The sequence below is a fragment of the Herpailurus yagouaroundi genome, unplaced genomic scaffold, assembly GCF_014898765.1.
Source record: "Herpailurus yagouaroundi ecotype Mexico unplaced genomic scaffold, PumYag 100, whole genome shotgun sequence".
Lineage (NCBI taxonomy): Eukaryota > Metazoa > Chordata > Mammalia > Carnivora > Felidae > Herpailurus > Herpailurus yagouaroundi.
In genome coordinates, this window is record NW_024412391.1 from 70,342,156 (window position 1) to 70,358,132 (window position 15,977).

General features: G+C 42.7%; 1 protein-coding gene across 3 annotated transcripts in view; it reads right to left on the reverse strand.

The window, feature by feature from the left end:
- Positions 1-15,977, reverse strand: part of GRM3 (glutamate metabotropic receptor 3) — a 219,476-nt gene that overhangs the window by 69,022 nt on the left and 134,477 nt on the right. For all 3 annotated transcript variants that reach the window (XM_040472785.1, XM_040472787.1, XM_040472786.1), the window contains one exon: positions 7,736-8,591. In XM_040472785.1, the coding sequence (XP_040328719.1) occupies positions 7,736-8,591 (856 nt within the window). The remainder of the gene's footprint in view (positions 1-7,735; positions 8,592-15,977) is intronic.

Here is a 15,977-nt window from a genome sequence, read left to right on the forward strand (position 1 = left end):
TTGAGTTCTTTAGTCATCATCCTCAGCGCCTACCCCTCGGGCTGCAACATCACATCCTTAATTTTCAGAAGCTGTGTTCACTGCTCACGATTTTGTTAGGTCTTACTAAACCCAATTCTGGGAAGGATCTCCCATAACCACCTGCTTCATTAGATGACAATTTAATCTTTTAAAATCTTCAAAGAGAAGTCCTCTTTTTCAGTATATGATGGCCATTGTGGTCAGAATTTTTTTTTTTTCTAAATCCATCAGAAATACTTCCTTTATCTATTTTGGTTTTCCAGTGTTCTCTTGAAGATGAGTAGTAGCACAAAGGTATATGTCAGTAGAAAAACAGGTGTTTCCAATTCAACTGAGATTAGAAACCTTTAAAGACCAGGTTATTGTGGGATAACACCAGGTGTTCCAAAGGTCAGGAACATAGGTTAAACTTATTTTTGAACTGTATGTTAGCTATAGTGTTAGAAAATGCTCAGAATATTTCCCTCAATCTCCAGACACCTTTGTAAGCGATATTCCTATAAATACACCACGGTGTCCACAAAGCCTAGCAACATGTAGGAGACAGTATATTTGTTGTACTTTTTTCTGATCAGCAAGGTGGGAGAATCCATTTCTTTTCTACTTCATTGGGGACTAGTACTTATTTTTTTTATTTTTTATTTTTTTTTGCTTTATAGACAGGATGGCTCTTCAAACGAATCAAGGTAAGTTAAGAATTATGAGATAATAATAATAGTAATGCCAGCTAGATGATAAGAATAATAAACAGCGGCAGCAGAAAGCTCAGGCCAAAGTGGAAAATGAGGTTTTCTAGAGGCTCCTGTTCTCCACTGCGTGACCTTAAAATGAGAACCATTTCTCAAGCTTCTAAGACACCAAAGCACAGATGCATGGCGCATAAACAAATAAGTAAACACATTAGTGGTGTCCTTTGGGGGCTTAAATCTTATTCTTGTGACCCCAGGAAGCTGACCAGAGAGAAAAGGGAAGAAAGAAGTACAGGATATTTATCTTTACATTTTGGAAATGCTTTTGATCAGCAGAGCTGGAACAAGTTTCTGTGCTTTTGTGGGAACTACAAATGTTCCAGGGGAGGAAGCAAGATCAAGAGCAGTTTGCTCTTTCAGGGACTTCAAAGCCCATTCATCTAAAGATGTGGCCATTACCATTTTGGCTTCCTCGCTGTGCCTTGGATGGCCCTGTACTTGTCAAGAGGAGAGTCTTGCTGGGTTGGGGCCAGCTCAAACATATTCCTTGGAGTGCAGTGTTCCAGAAAATCTGCCCTTCCTGGCCTGTGCTCTGTGATTACAGTCCCAACCAGGAGGGATCCTTGGACCTACTGGATGAGTCAGACACAGAGGTGAGTGGGACAGCGAGGCCGGATTACTCATTTTCTGCCTCTGCTCCTCTTCTAGGTGTGGAGAATTATAAACATAAGAACAAGGCTGCACCGTCCCCACCAGGCTCCAGGTCTCTGATCTCAGCAGCCTGTCTCCTTGCTGGAACCAAGAGGCGAGTGTGCCTCATCTCTCCATCCCCCCACTCCCCAAAAAGAAAAAAGCAAAAATGAGCAACAACGACATTAACAACAAAAACTGTCATTGCCGTGTGTCCTATTATCCAGTCCTACTATGACCACAAATCCAGCAATAATAGGGAGCCGTCCTCTTCCCTTGTAAGTCAAGTCCTGGGACTGATATTTGCTCAGTGAGTTGGAGATTTCTTCTGGGCCTAAGATACGTAATAGTTTTCCAATTCAAAACAAAAGCTGGAACCAAACGAACACAAAACCTAAGCCAAGGCCTCAACATTGCAGGCCCCAATAATCCTGCTTCTCTACTTGAGTCGCTCCATAAAGCAGGGACTGCATCTGTCCTGTTTATTCTTGCGTCCCCAGGTCCCAGCATGAAGTCTAAACCTATCTGTGGGATGAATGTCTAAATCAGGAGGTTGAGGTCACCTACTCCGTTAAGTGGTCTTGGATAAACGTCCTATCGTGTCAAGTTCTCAGTTTCTCCATTCTCAAACATTCCAGCCCACCAACACTTGCGAAACCACAGAGGAAGGTTCTGCGTGTTATTTCCGAGGGAACACCTACTCGATAGCGGTCGTGCCTTGGAGCCCGTCTGGCAGTATGTTCAGTAAGTGGGAGCTGTTCCTTTTGTTCTTTTGAATGGGGTGTACTTTAGTTACCACATCACTCTGACAGTCGAGTTCACTCTTATGTGCTTCAGTAAGTGAAGATAATAATGCTGACATCCTGAATTTCCACCTCTGTCAAGTGAGGAGTAGGGCAGGTTCATCTTTGAGGAAGGCCTTTTGTCACTCTATGATTTTCTTCTCCTCCACTTTCTGGAATTGGTCTCAGGATAAAAAGTGACAGGGCTTTTACTCTACTGAGAACACACGAAAATGCCAGCGATACTGCATTTCTTAGGATGTTTAATGGTCCTCTCTGTTTCCTCTGTTTTCAACTGACTTGGTAGTTTAAGCTTCCCTGTTGCATGCTGAGCACACGGAAATAAATGAGCACATAGAATTCAAAGTAATTTCGAAAAGTCAGATGGCAACAAACATAATTCGCACTTAAATATTTCTTTCAGAATTCTCCACGACGTGACTCTTTAGATGGAAAAAAATTTTTACGGACAACAAAAAATCACCTTTGAAAAATTTTTTATAATATCCTAAGGTTTAGATTCTAAGGCTCAGCTTCCAAAGTTTGGGTGTCTTATGAACCATCTCAGCTCCAACTGATTGGTAATGTGGCTCAGGATCATTAAAAGAATTATAAAGAGTAGCACAAAAAGAAACACATTTCAAACTTATTGGTCGTCTTTCATTCCTTCAACAAACATTTCATTAATATCTAACGTGTGTCAGAAACGATTTTCGATGTTTGGGATCAAAGTCCTCAGCTTCCTAGGGTCCTTGGTTCCATACAAAAGAGGCCCTGGATCCATTGATTTCAGCCCTGGATTTCAGTCTTTGTTACTGCCACTAATCACATGATGACCTTGGACAGATCACTGTGAGTTGGGGGGACTTCATCTATAAAACAGGGATGGGTAAGAGATCCAGAGCTAATGCTGTTAGGTCTTAAATTTATCTCAAATACAATCACAGAACATAACTAAAGGACAGTGCTTCGATAAAAGCAGCCCATTCTAGAAGTCACATCCTTTTCTTTGTTGACATTCATTTGTTAGTGAATGCGATATATACATGAAGTTTTCCTAAAAAGAATGAATACATCTACTGATTGTTTTTCTCATTCCTCATTCCTTTAGTAGACATTCATGGAATGCCCACTCTGCACCAGAAACTGTGTTTGGGCATTTCACATAAGAGATGAAACATATCTTCTCTGCCTCGAAAAAGCTCACAATCTACTAATGGAGACAGAGAAGGAAATGTAAGTTTGGGTGTCAAGTGCTATTTGTAATCAATAATATTTACTGAGGGCTTATTATGCTTGAGCTACATCAGTGAAAAATTGATAATGATTTCTGTTTTCATGGAGTTTATATTCAAACATGAAGATCAAACACTAGAGAATAAACATGAAAATGAATGATACGGTATGAGAGAAAGTGGAAAAAGAAACATGGTGCATAAAAGAAGTAGAGCAGCTTAAAAAGAAATAGGGACGACCTGTGGTGGGGCAGGGGAAGCGAACTGCAATTTTCAGAAGGATTACCTGGTGGGCCTCCTTGAAAAGCTAACATTTGGGGCGCCGGGGTGGCTCAGTCGGTTAAGCGTCCGACTTCGGCTGAGGTCGTGATCTCGCGGTCCATGAGTTCGAGCCCTGCGTTGGGCTCTGTGCCGACAGCTCAGAGCCTGGAGCCTGTTTCAGATTCTGTGTCTCCCTCTCTCTCTCTGACCCTCCCCCATTCATGCTCTGTCTCTCTCTGTCTCAAAAATAAATAAACATTAAAAAAAGAAAAGAAAAGCTAACATTTGAGTAAAGGTTTGAAGGAAGTGAGGGAATCACCTGGCCTTACGAATATGTGGGGGAGGGGCATTACAGGTAGAGAGAGGAGGGGCAGTGAAAAAGCCCCGAGTTTGGAAACCAGGGGGGCTGGAGTGAAGTAAGAAAGAGGGGAGTAACAGGTGGTGACAGGAGAGTAAGAGGGACAGGGAGGGGGTGGATCCAGGAGGACATTTGCAGGGCATTGCAAGGATTATTTGACTTTTGTTGTTGAGTGAAATGGGGGAACTCCCTAAGAGGTTATGAGCAGAGGGGTGACTTCCTGTAAGTTTTATTTATTTTTTATAATTTTTTATTTGAAAGAGAGAGAGAGAGAGAGAGAGAGAGAGAGAGAGAGAGAGGCAGAGAGAGAGAATCCCCAAGCAGGCTCCAGGTTCAGCACAGAGATCCCAGCATGGGGCTGAATCCCATGACCCTGGGATCATGACCTGAGCTGAGATCAAGAGTTGGATGCTCAATTGACTGAGCCACCCAGGCGCCCCTGATTTAAGTTTTAAAAGTGCGCTCTGGCTGTCCTGCAGAGAATGGGTTGTGGAGGCTGGGTTGGAGGTGGGCAAGAGTAAATCGATTAGATTATTGTAAAATGTAGCCTAGAGATGTCGGTGGCTTGGACCAGGGTGGTAGCAGTGGAGATTGAATGAGTGAAGGTACTAGATATGGCAGATGGGGATGGGGTGAGAGCGTTCTACATGGATGAAATAGACATGTACATTACATGTATGTTTTAGGCACAGAGGATACAAAGGCAGGATGTACTCGGAGAACTGCAAGTAGTCTTCATGGAAGGAAGGGTGAAGGTGGGGTGTAAGCAAAAGATGAGTCTAGGGAGGTAGACACTGGTTAGATCCGATGCCAGAAGAGCTCACTGTGTTGAAGAAGCTTTAACAAAGAATCGTTCTGCAAAATCTCTTTTGCAAAAGGAATATCGAAAGCAGGTGAATGTCAAGGATACGCATGTTGGCCAACGCTGGAACTAGCCAGCAGGAATATACCAAGGAACCAAAGAGTATTTTAATTTATGCCTTTAAAATTCTCAGGGGCCTTAGCTGTTCCATCCTATAACGGCTAGAGCCCTTAGGGAACGGACTGCAACTATCCCTTGTCAGAAGAACCTTGTAGTAAATGCACCGAGTACAAGCAGATGGCTAGAAGAGCGGTCGTTCGACCCACCTGAGCGAAGATTGTTTGCTGTTTACCATTGTGCTTAGTCCGTTGTGTCAACATTCAAGTTAGAAAAACAAAGATACTATTTCAGAAAAAAATGTAAAACAACACCTGTGTTTCAACAGGTAACTGGGGGAGTCTTATTTTTTTAATGTGCATTTTTAGCTTCTTTAGCACTTCATTGTCCTCCCCCAGTAAGGTGTTTTCGTGTCCAATTCTCACACTACGAAGCATGATGGCACTGGTGGTTGGTATAAGTTCCCTCTCTTCTCTGTCGTTTCAACCTGTGTCTCACCCTTCTCCTCTCTTCAGAGATGGAGAATGACTGGTAATGTCGAACAAATTGAGAAAGCTAAAATAGCACTTTGTGGTCAAGTTTATAAAGCTGCACCAAATTGTAGAATCAAAGCCAGTAATTGAACAAGACAGACAAAAGCAAGATAATTCTGTTTCATTTATCTGAATAATGGCCTTATTGCTTCACTTTTCTTTGCCATTTAGGACTCAGGCCATGAAATGAAGGAAAATATTTTGGTTACATCAAATACCTTGCAAGGGCTCACTGAAATCTAAGAGTTCTCTTTATAGTAGCTGCTGCTGAGTGAATACATCTGTGTATTTGCGTACTAAGGAGTAAGGAATGAAGTACAACAATAAGGTTAATGAATACGTGTGGTGAATAAAGATAAATAATTACCCCACGGGTAGTCCGAAGTGGGGTAGGAAGGATGCTTATCTTATTTATCTTTAAGAATTAAGTGCATTGTAGATGCTATTTACAGATACTTGAGAAATTCATTTATATTTAGAGTAAAGACATTTAGAGTAAAGGACCTGGCCGCATGGTCCTTTCTTATTTTCTGGAGATGGCAGTGGAACCTGATCTGGGATTTTGAGGTAAATATATATTATTTCTACATGGAATGCATCTGTGGGAGTATGGGACACAGAAAGAGTTTCATCTTTACCACCTATTACAGCCATTCTAATGGTAAGAAATAACTCGTAGATGAATAGGAGGAAATACTGACGTAACTGATTTCCACTACGTTGGCTCCCCCTGGGTAGAATGAAGAAAAGATGTGCAAAATGCAGGCTGGTAAATTTTGTGCTTATTTTCAAGGCTGGTTTAAGAATTAGAATTCTGGAATAGGAACCAATGATCATGGGGTCCTCTCTTAGTATTACCAGTGATTTTTCAGGTCATTTGACTTCTGAGTGGTCATCTATAAAGATGACATGGGAACTGCTGCTTATTCCAAGCACAGTATGATTTGAGCATACAAAGTTTCACGTCTTGGGGGAGAAACCAATTGAACCAGACTGTGCAGATTAGAAGGATGCCCTAATGGCAGGGGAGATTATTATTACTAGCAATTTATTTTTTTAAAAAAAAATTTTTTTTTTCAACGTTTATTTATTTTTGGGACAGAGAGAGACAGAGCATGAACGGGGGAGGGGCAGAGAGAGAGGGAGACACAGAATCGGAAGCAGGCTCCAGGCTCTGAGCCATCAGCCCAGAGCCCGACGCGGGGCTCGAACTCACGGACCGTGAGATCGTGACCTGGCTGAAGTCGGACGCTCAACCGACTGCGCCACCCAGGCGCCCCTTATTACTAGCAATTTAGGCAAATGAAAGCATTTTATCGCTGTACTATTTCTGGCATCAATTTTTTTGTGCCGTATAATATTACAATTTATGATTTGGGATAAACTAAAGTCCTCAGAACCAGTACCTTAATGCACTGCTATCACACGCACCTTAGTAAAGAGATCAAACCTAAAAATTTTGTGCTTTTTATGTTAGTAATGCATTGAAATGCAATGCTATATTTAGAAACAGTTTACCATATTTAGAATCAAAGGAAGAGGAAACAAAAGCCACGTGAAATACACCTTTGCCTATCTACTGACGGTATTGAAATGACTTCCATCAGTCTTCAATGTAGCTGACACTCATGCTCTCAGGAAAAGTTTTGTTTCATAACATCATTTGAGAAAATCCGCATCCCTTAATGCCAACATGGAAACGTTTCTTTATAACAGACGAAATAAACTCAAATGCCTGGAAATCACCATGGTCTGAGTGTTTTCCCCTTTCCCCCCCTAATTAAGCCCTGGGAAAACAGCGACTTTTTTTTCTCTCACCCACTGTGAAAGTTATTAGATTCTTTTGCTCAAATCACCCACAAAGAGGGCTTGGAAGTTCATGTTCCTTAGAGAGTTGCCAATTCTGCTAAAGAAGATTAAATGCCCATATCACACGTGTCATACCCTACGGCTAACAAGAAAGAGAGCAAATGTGGCATAGCCCGCATGTAGGCAGTTACCACACGGCAGCCTAGCCTGGGGAGCCTTTCAATTATGGGTAGTCTATCAGCCAAGATATTCCCTCAAAAATAAGTTAAGAACATCAGAGCCGTCACATTGCATCTTGGAATATTTGTGTAACAGGCTGCACCCTTTTTTGTGGCTCCGAAAGGAAGATTTCTGGGTCAGGGGCAGAGGTGTTTGATTCTTGCTTGATTCCACCTGTTTATCCCACAGAAAACGAGGAAAGCTTTGCTCCCTGCTTACCTGTGAAGTTGATTTTCAGCAAATAGTCCTTGTACAACTTCTTCCCGTCCAGGATCTTCATAGCATCGCACAGCTTGGTGGTGTTGGGACACAGGGTACGCTGCATTTTGTGCAGGGCGTGGGCCATGGCATACACCGCGTTCACCACAAACATGATCTTGGACTCTTGCTCGTAGTTGCTGCTGTCGATGGCCAGGTGCTTGTCGCACGCGCGCCGGTGGTTCCGCTTGCTCTGGAGGCTGCACTGGAACTTCTGCTCCCAGAAGTCCCGGAACCAGGGGTTGCGGTGGTTGTTGTAGGGGTTGAGGCTCTGGAAGTAGCGGTCGAACTGGCGGACGGGGTGCGAGGCGAGCTCCAGCGTGATGGCGCCGTAGGCCACGTGCTCACTGCCCTTGACGATGCTCTCCTGCGCGCCCCAGCCGTCGCTGGCCACCCAGGTGAAGGAGGCGTTGGCGCGGCTGGCGGCGGCGATGAGCTCGCGCGAGTCGTCGCTGCGCATGAAGAGGACCACGACGCGCGCGTTGGGCTTCTGCAGCAGCTCGCGGATCACGCTGTCGTAGGACTTGCGGATGTTGGAGCGACCCACCTTCTCCGCCGTGGCGATGCAGATGTTGCGCTGGCGGGCTTCCTGCTCGAAGGCCTCGATGCCCGTCTCCCCGTAGTCGCCCTCCGAGGCCACGGTGGACACGTAGGTCCAGTTGAAGAAACGCAGGATCTCGGCCATGGCTTTGGCCTGGTAGAAGTCCGGGGGCACGGTCCTGGCAAAGTAATCATAGCGCGACTTGTCGCTGAGTTTGGCGCTGGTGGACGCGTAGCTTATCTGAGGGATCTGGAAGAGCCTTAGCAGGTTTGCCACCTGCGGGGGGGGGGGGCGCCCCGGAGGAGGAGAAAGAGAAGTACTTGTTTTAGAAACCTTCTGGTAAACGCACGTGAAAAATGAACAATACCAGACTGTTTACCCAGCTCCCTTTTCCCCTCTGGATCGCGAAAGTCTTGCGTACCTCGTTGCCAGAAGCTTCCCTGCGCTGTGTTTTGGCTTTTAGGGAGCTGTTTCAAGGGGAAATGTTTATGCTTTGGGAAAGGGCAGAGTAGAGACATGAAAAGGGCAGTGCTCTCTGTGTCCTAGACTTTATGCTAGGCCCCGGGCAAAGATCGGTCCTGTTCAGGTGCCTTCAGTGTGGTTGGTTCAGGTTTCCGGGGTCCTGCTACAGCTCTGTCAGACAGCGAACTTACAAGGGAATTGGCCAAACCGGTTTTTAGACGACTTGGCTGCGGTTGTGTAGAAAAAGCCTGGGTGTTGCCTGATTCTCACTTCCCCCTCTTTTGCTAAAAATGGCAGTCTCTGGAAGAGTTTAAATTGGGAACCTGATGCCACATGGACAGTCCAAATTAGACATTTATTATCTAGGTTAAGAGGGAAAAAAAAAAAAAATCAATTCTTTTTGGTCCGCTCCAAATTTTGGCACATGCTTTTCTAAACTTCGGAAAAGCTTGACAGACATTTTCTTTGCTTTCCTTTCCTTTTCTTTTCAAATTTTGTTTCTGTTTAGACTATGTGAAAAGAAAGCATACAGATGCTATTCTAATGGCATTTTTGATTAAAAAGCAAGTTAGGAAGTATTAAAGACCTGATCAAGAAAGAACCGTCTCCTTCAAAATTTTAAGGCCTGAATAAAGAATTTAAATTTGTCATAATTCACCTACCAGGAGTAGTTCACTGTGTTTATTTCTTACACAATAAAACAGGAAAATGACACTAGCTTACCAAGGAGCATTATATGCATTGAATGTTTGCATAAAAATTTATCTTAGGGGCGCCTGGGTGGCGCTGTCGGTTGGGCGTCCGACTTCAGCCAGGTCACGATCTCGCGGTCCGGGAGTTCGAGCCCCGCGTCAGGCTCTGGGCTGATGGCTCAGAGCCTGGAGCCTGTTTCCGATTCTGTGTCTCCCTCTCTCTGCCCCTCCCCCGTTCATGCTCTGTCTCTCTCTTTCCCAAAAATAAATAAACGTTGAAAAAAAAATTAAAAAAAAAATTTATCTTAAAATCTCTGCACGCACTATATGTACATCTAATACGTTTATTTTAATTTTTCCCGGATACTTCACATAGCCTGAACCCTCCTGTGTCCATACTGACTTCAGCTAAGTTACGTAGCACACTAATTGTACTTTAATCAGCAACAATGCTGAATATTCTGATATACTCTATGAGTACTTTGAAATTTTCCTTCTGGAAATTGTGGTTTCAGGTTTATATTTGACATGTAGGAAGCACAGCTTGAAACAGGCAGCTGTTAGCAAAGAGCACAAGTAACATAAAACAACTGACATCTGAGTCCTGATTAATCATCATTTCATCTGGCAAAGGAAACTAACAGCCAAGTTCATACACAGCCACACAGCATGTTCTTGGAGATCTGGCCTGCTATTAAAACCAACACTTGATATAGCCCAGAGCTATCAAAAATGTTTTCTATATCATTTCAAATCCTGGTCCCTCTCACTTAACTACAAATAGAACAGCTAGAAAATCTGGCATTTACCGTGCAAAATAAAGCAAATTTAAGGCCCAAATCTTTCTTGCAGTTGGTAAAAACCTGCTAAAAGAAATTTTAGGATACAGATAGATTTGGGAGAATAGAGGTAAGTGGCTGGGAGGCTGGGTGGATGAAGGCTAGTATGCCATTTATTTCTTCTTTTATCAGGACTCAGAGATCCTGAGTCCAACACCGATTCATTTGAACATAGGAGTGCTGTTTGTTTACTCAGCCTGATTGATGGGGGAATAAGCAAGTACTGTCATTACTTCTAGACTGATTACCTGGCTTCCTTCGGATTTATGTACCATGGTTGCAGACTGGCAGTAAGAGAGAGCCCTGTCTGCGCTCAGGCTTGCCTTGGTAATGGTGTTTTTGGGTAGCACTGGAGAAGCCATCTCTTCTTGATGCTACAGTTTTCTCATCTTCAAGTTATATCCGTCAAGACCTTAACCCCCTCAGGGAGGCAGAGAATGAAAGGACCTGAAAAATGCCCAGAAATATTATTTTCTGGTAGCTAGGAGTCACAGTGAAAGGATCCTAAGCTGCCAAAGCTTTCTTCTCCCAGAGGGGTACAAGCAATGAGAAGCTGCTTCGGAAAAGAATTCTTATCTGTTGACCGATAGGATCCTGTGGCTTTGTGTCTGCCTCTCCAGGATGTCTGAGAACAATTTTCAGATAAGGCAGGCTGTACGATAGAATGAATTATGCATAGAATAATGGCAACACGGAAAAGTTTCCCTGCACGGGGAAGGGGCCGCGATGAGCCGTCGCACGTTGGGGAGGGTGGAGGGCTAGAGTCAAAGAGCAATTATTGCAATTATTAGAACTATGCATAGTGTGTGACTATGCATCTGAAGGGTGGAGCACAGAAAGACGCCCAGGTGGGAATAGGAGCTGTGCCGTGGCCTACACCACAGATTGTCTAGCTGCTGGTAGGAGGAGCTTTCTTACTAACATAAAACTTGGAACCAGAGTTGGGGGACCTCCAGATAGTTGTCAGCTGGATGTTTCCTATCTCATTTGTCTAAAACTTGGGCATCTGCAGCATTCTTAACTTGCTTTCCTGGCCATATGGTTGCTCTGAGAGAGCATGAAGGAATAAGGGGAACTCCTACACTGGACATCATTTTAAGAGTAAAAGAAGAACAATTTTCGGATGGGGAGCTAATGTGAAATTTTGGAAGAAAGCTATCCAATTATATTATTAGTAGGAGTGGAGTGAGGAAAACGAGGATTGAGTTATATAGGCGTTAGCAAAAAAAAAAAAAAAGTGGTTTAAAAGTAGAGATACACTTCTCATGGACAGAGACTCTAAAAAGGTACATAGCCTAAGAGAGAAAGATTTGAAAAATAACTCCCACTGTAGAGAACAGTTTTGATAAGACGGTAAAGACAAGGTCTCCAAAGAACCCATGGGGGCCTTTGAGTGATAAAAGAGCTAGTGACAAGAGATGGGTGCTAGGGCTGTGTCGGGTCCTTGGGCCTCCCCACGGGCAGCTAAAAGATGGGAATGCACCCGTAAGAATTAGGGAGACTAAAACACAGAATGCGAAAATGGAACAAAGTGATTTTTGTTGTTGCCGGTACTGTTATGTGTTTATGTTTCAGGAGAAGACTTGGTGAAAAGAGAGACTTACTGGCTGGGGAAGTTGGTTCCAGATGGTGAAAGAAAAGACCTTGCCCAATCCCTCTTGCCTTTTCCCTCTATTCAGTGAGAATGTTTCCCAACGTGGAGATGGTAATACAATTAAATGAAAATCTTATCTTGCATCATTGGGGGAGAGTAGACTAAACAAAAGCCCATAATAACCCATATTATTTGAGTTTGCTTCCAGCTCTGAATTCTGGGAGAAACAGCAGATGAATCTGTGGGATCCCCATGAATAATCTTTGAGGATTCAATAAGGGGAGGACTGTCAGAGGGTGAAAAAGAAGGAGGAAGGGGAAATTCAAGAAATATAAATTAAATAAATCAGTAAGCAGGATGTGTTTTGGTAACTCTCTAGAATAGAGTGTTTGAAGTTTTTTTTTTTTTTTTTTAACGTGTATTTTTGAGAGAGAGAGTGAGACAGAGTGAAAGTGGGGGAGGGACAGAGAGAGAGGGAGAAGCAGAATCTGAAGCAGACTCCAGGCTCTGAGCTGTCAGCACAGACCCCCATGCGGGGCTCAAACTCACGAGTGGTGAGAACATGACCTGAGCCGAAGTCAGATGCTTAACTGACTGAGCCATCCAGGTGCCCCTAGAGTTTTTTCATTAGAGAGCATGCAGGCACTTAGAAAGGGATAGCATGCATTCACTAAGAATGAATTTCACTAGAGAACATCTCTGTGGAACTATTTAGGGAAGAATTGTAGTCCTGGAGGACCGTGACTTCAACAAGGCATTAGTGACATTACTTGCACTCTTGTGGAAAAGCGACAGCGATAGGAATTGGTTGAGAAAGAGAATGGTTTGGAAGAAGGTGTATATAAGGTCAAATTTTTACCAGTTACTTTGGAAGATAAATATAAATAAGCTACAAGACCTTCACATTTTAGAGCTGGAAGGAACCATGAAGATGCCCTAAGCCTTTTGTTTTATAGATGAGGAAACTGAAGCTCATAGGGTGAAGTGGCTTTCCAGAATTTACACAACCAATAAACAGAAAAACTAAGATTAAAGTCCAGTCTCTTGATTTTTCCAAAGGACTAGACTCCCTTGCTGGCAATAAGGTGATATTAACATAGGAGAGATGTAAATTTCTGAATTCAAGTTAAAATGACAAAAGTGAATAAAGGAGAAGAAAACTAGGGGAAAATGAGGTTACAAATGCAAAGCTGAGTGCTGCAGTTCAGCACCAGAAATCCAAGGGTGGCTAAAATCAAAGGTGGATGATTGAGGGGTTTACTCTCTTTAGATTCCATTTCATACTTCTTCAGAAGTCATCAGGGAGGAACTGTCCCACAGTCCCTATTCTCTGAGTGACTGTCGGCAGACTGCCTTTTTGGGGAAACCTTTTAAAGATCCCTGGTATTTTTAATGGTGCTAATAGTTTCGTGCCTGCTAGGGTTCTAACTGTTGTAGATGTATTATCTGCTTTAATCCTCATAACAATCTTACGCAATGGATACTACCATTATCCTATTTTGTAGACTGAGGAACTGAGGCACAGAGTGCCTTGGGATCTTGCTATAGAGTCCAAAGGTGATGGGATTTGATCCCAGGCATTTTGGCCCTGTGCTCAACGTCCCACGCTTAATCCATTCTGCAACCCCAGCTCTGAACCTCTGTCATCTGCAATTATTCTCACTATGCGATAGCACTGGGATATTTCAAGTTATAACATGCTTGTCTTCTTTTAAATTTCTGAAGGCCTTAACTCCTTGATTTGAGGACCATGAGCCATCATTCCTTGTTATCAGAGTGTGTTATCAAATAATATATATATATGTATATATATTTATATATTACTTTTTGTTTTCATTTTTCAGTCTGTATTTTGCAGTGGTTCCATAAGCATTTGCTTTCTGACTGGCCATCTTCAGAGATAACAGCAGTTGTCTGAGAATCCACTGGGAAATTTTAACTGTGAGGTCGAAAGCTTCAAGCTATAAATATCATGATCACGTTTGACTTCATGATTTGTGCGAGAAACACAATGACCTTATGGCACAGCCTGTTATCTCCTAGGCCTGGAGAGGCTGCATGCAGGTTTAATCGAACCCCTTCTCCCATGTAGCATGTATTACAGTTTTATGTTCGGTGGTCAGACACCTTGGGGTGTCCGTTTTCTGGGTGGTTTGAATTTAGGTAGGACTAGCTATTGCCGTGTTTTCATTGTAACCCAGCAAGTCACTAATATATTGACTCAGTTGGCTTGAGGAGAAACATTTAGGATGCTGGACTTGGCCAGGTTACTATTATTTAGCAAATGACATGATCTAAAATTAAGATTTCTTGTATTTTCCTCATTTTTGTAGTTGCAAGGGGTTATTTAGCATGGGCTTCATCTGCAATAGTTGTCCATCAGGCCAGTGTTACCTGTTGTTGAACATCTGCCATCGTTCTGCCATTCTTCCCCCTCCAGATGAGCTCAGTTCTGTGTGGTTTCCCCCTATTTATTATGTTCTGTGTCTATGCTTCACGTTCACTACATACGATGTTCTCAAATCTACATGCCTTTGCACATGGCATTCCTTCTGCTTAAGATAACCTCCACCACTTGTCAGCTCAGCTAATCCATTCAAAGGTCCCTTCTTTCTTGATACCTCATGTCAAGCTGAGACTCTTTTTCCTGTACATATTTTCTTCATAGCACGAATCAAAGTATATGGTGATTTCTGTTCCCTAATTCCTCTACCGGTATGAGAACTCGTAAGGACAGGGGCTTTGTATTGTTAATTTCTGTTTCCTCAATGCCTTGCAGAGTGTAGAGATGCTCCATAATGTTTGTTAAATGAATGAATTGCTGGATGAGTTGGTAGTTTGCTACTCTCCCATGTAATCTTTCCTATTACAAGGATAGATTTCTGTGGGAAGAAAATAACTGGCCACCAACAGGCAGTGTAAAGATAATCTCAAACACTATTGATAAACAATTTGCTGTGCAATATGGATCCTTCACTAATTACATTCAATTTTGCACTAAAATGAGATGACACATAAGACATGGAATTGGCTTAGACGTTTAGGAATCTGAAGCAGAGTATTTCGTATGATTAAAACCGATTTCTTCACATTATTTCTGTGTCACCAACTGGGAATATATAAAAGGAAGTCAATATTATATCAACTGGATCTGGTCATCAGACCAATTCCCTTTAGGGTATAAAACTGTCTTTCATTCTGAGAAAAACAAACTAAGGGCCTTAGCCCTGAAACCTCAATTCTCAAACAACATATACCTAAAGTAGGGGTCATATAAATGTATATCTAAGGCCGGCTTCACCAAATGAACTGATATTAGGATCTGCTGATAAGAGAAGTTGTTTTTTTTTCTGGAGACAAATGCATCATATACAAGACACATTAAGCAGCCAAACACTCAGAACTGTCATCAGTTGCTCATTTATTCTTTCTTGGGAATGTCTAAAACTTTACCTTTCCGATAGTCAATAGCTGATTGTGGAGTGATGCTACTGTCGGCATCAAAACCATCCTTATGTGCCGTTGAGTATTTTGAGTTAAAGACCAAAGTTTCTGAAAGTTTTATTTCTCTCAACATTTTTTAGCAAGTCAGGGGGACTCTTCTTTTTAGTACTCTGGGTGTCATGCTTCATTTCAGTGATGTCCTCATCATGAGAGCGAAAGAGTATGAACTGTGAAAAAGAGCTCAGGTAGTCTGATCTTTGATGTGAAAAGGGAATATGGATTGGAAATTTCTGTCACCTGTGAGGCTCCACATCAATCCTGCGGTCCCTCTTCCCGTTCAGGATGTCTGTGACGTACCCATTTCAAACATGAGCTTTGTGCCTTCTGCGGTGGCACCGTGCCACGTATTTTTCTCAACAGAAGACAGAAAGGCGTGTGCAAGTTTAGAGTCTAGTGGAAATAGATTTCCCACTCAAGAGATTGTCCCTTCACAAGGATGCCTTTCAGAACTTACAGTGTCATTGGCTTCAGAGACTGTGCTAATACATTAAAGGGAACACCGATAACTCATTTTTGTGTGGACCTGTACTGACCTACAAAAGTTCCAGATGGTGAGAGGCATCAAATGTTT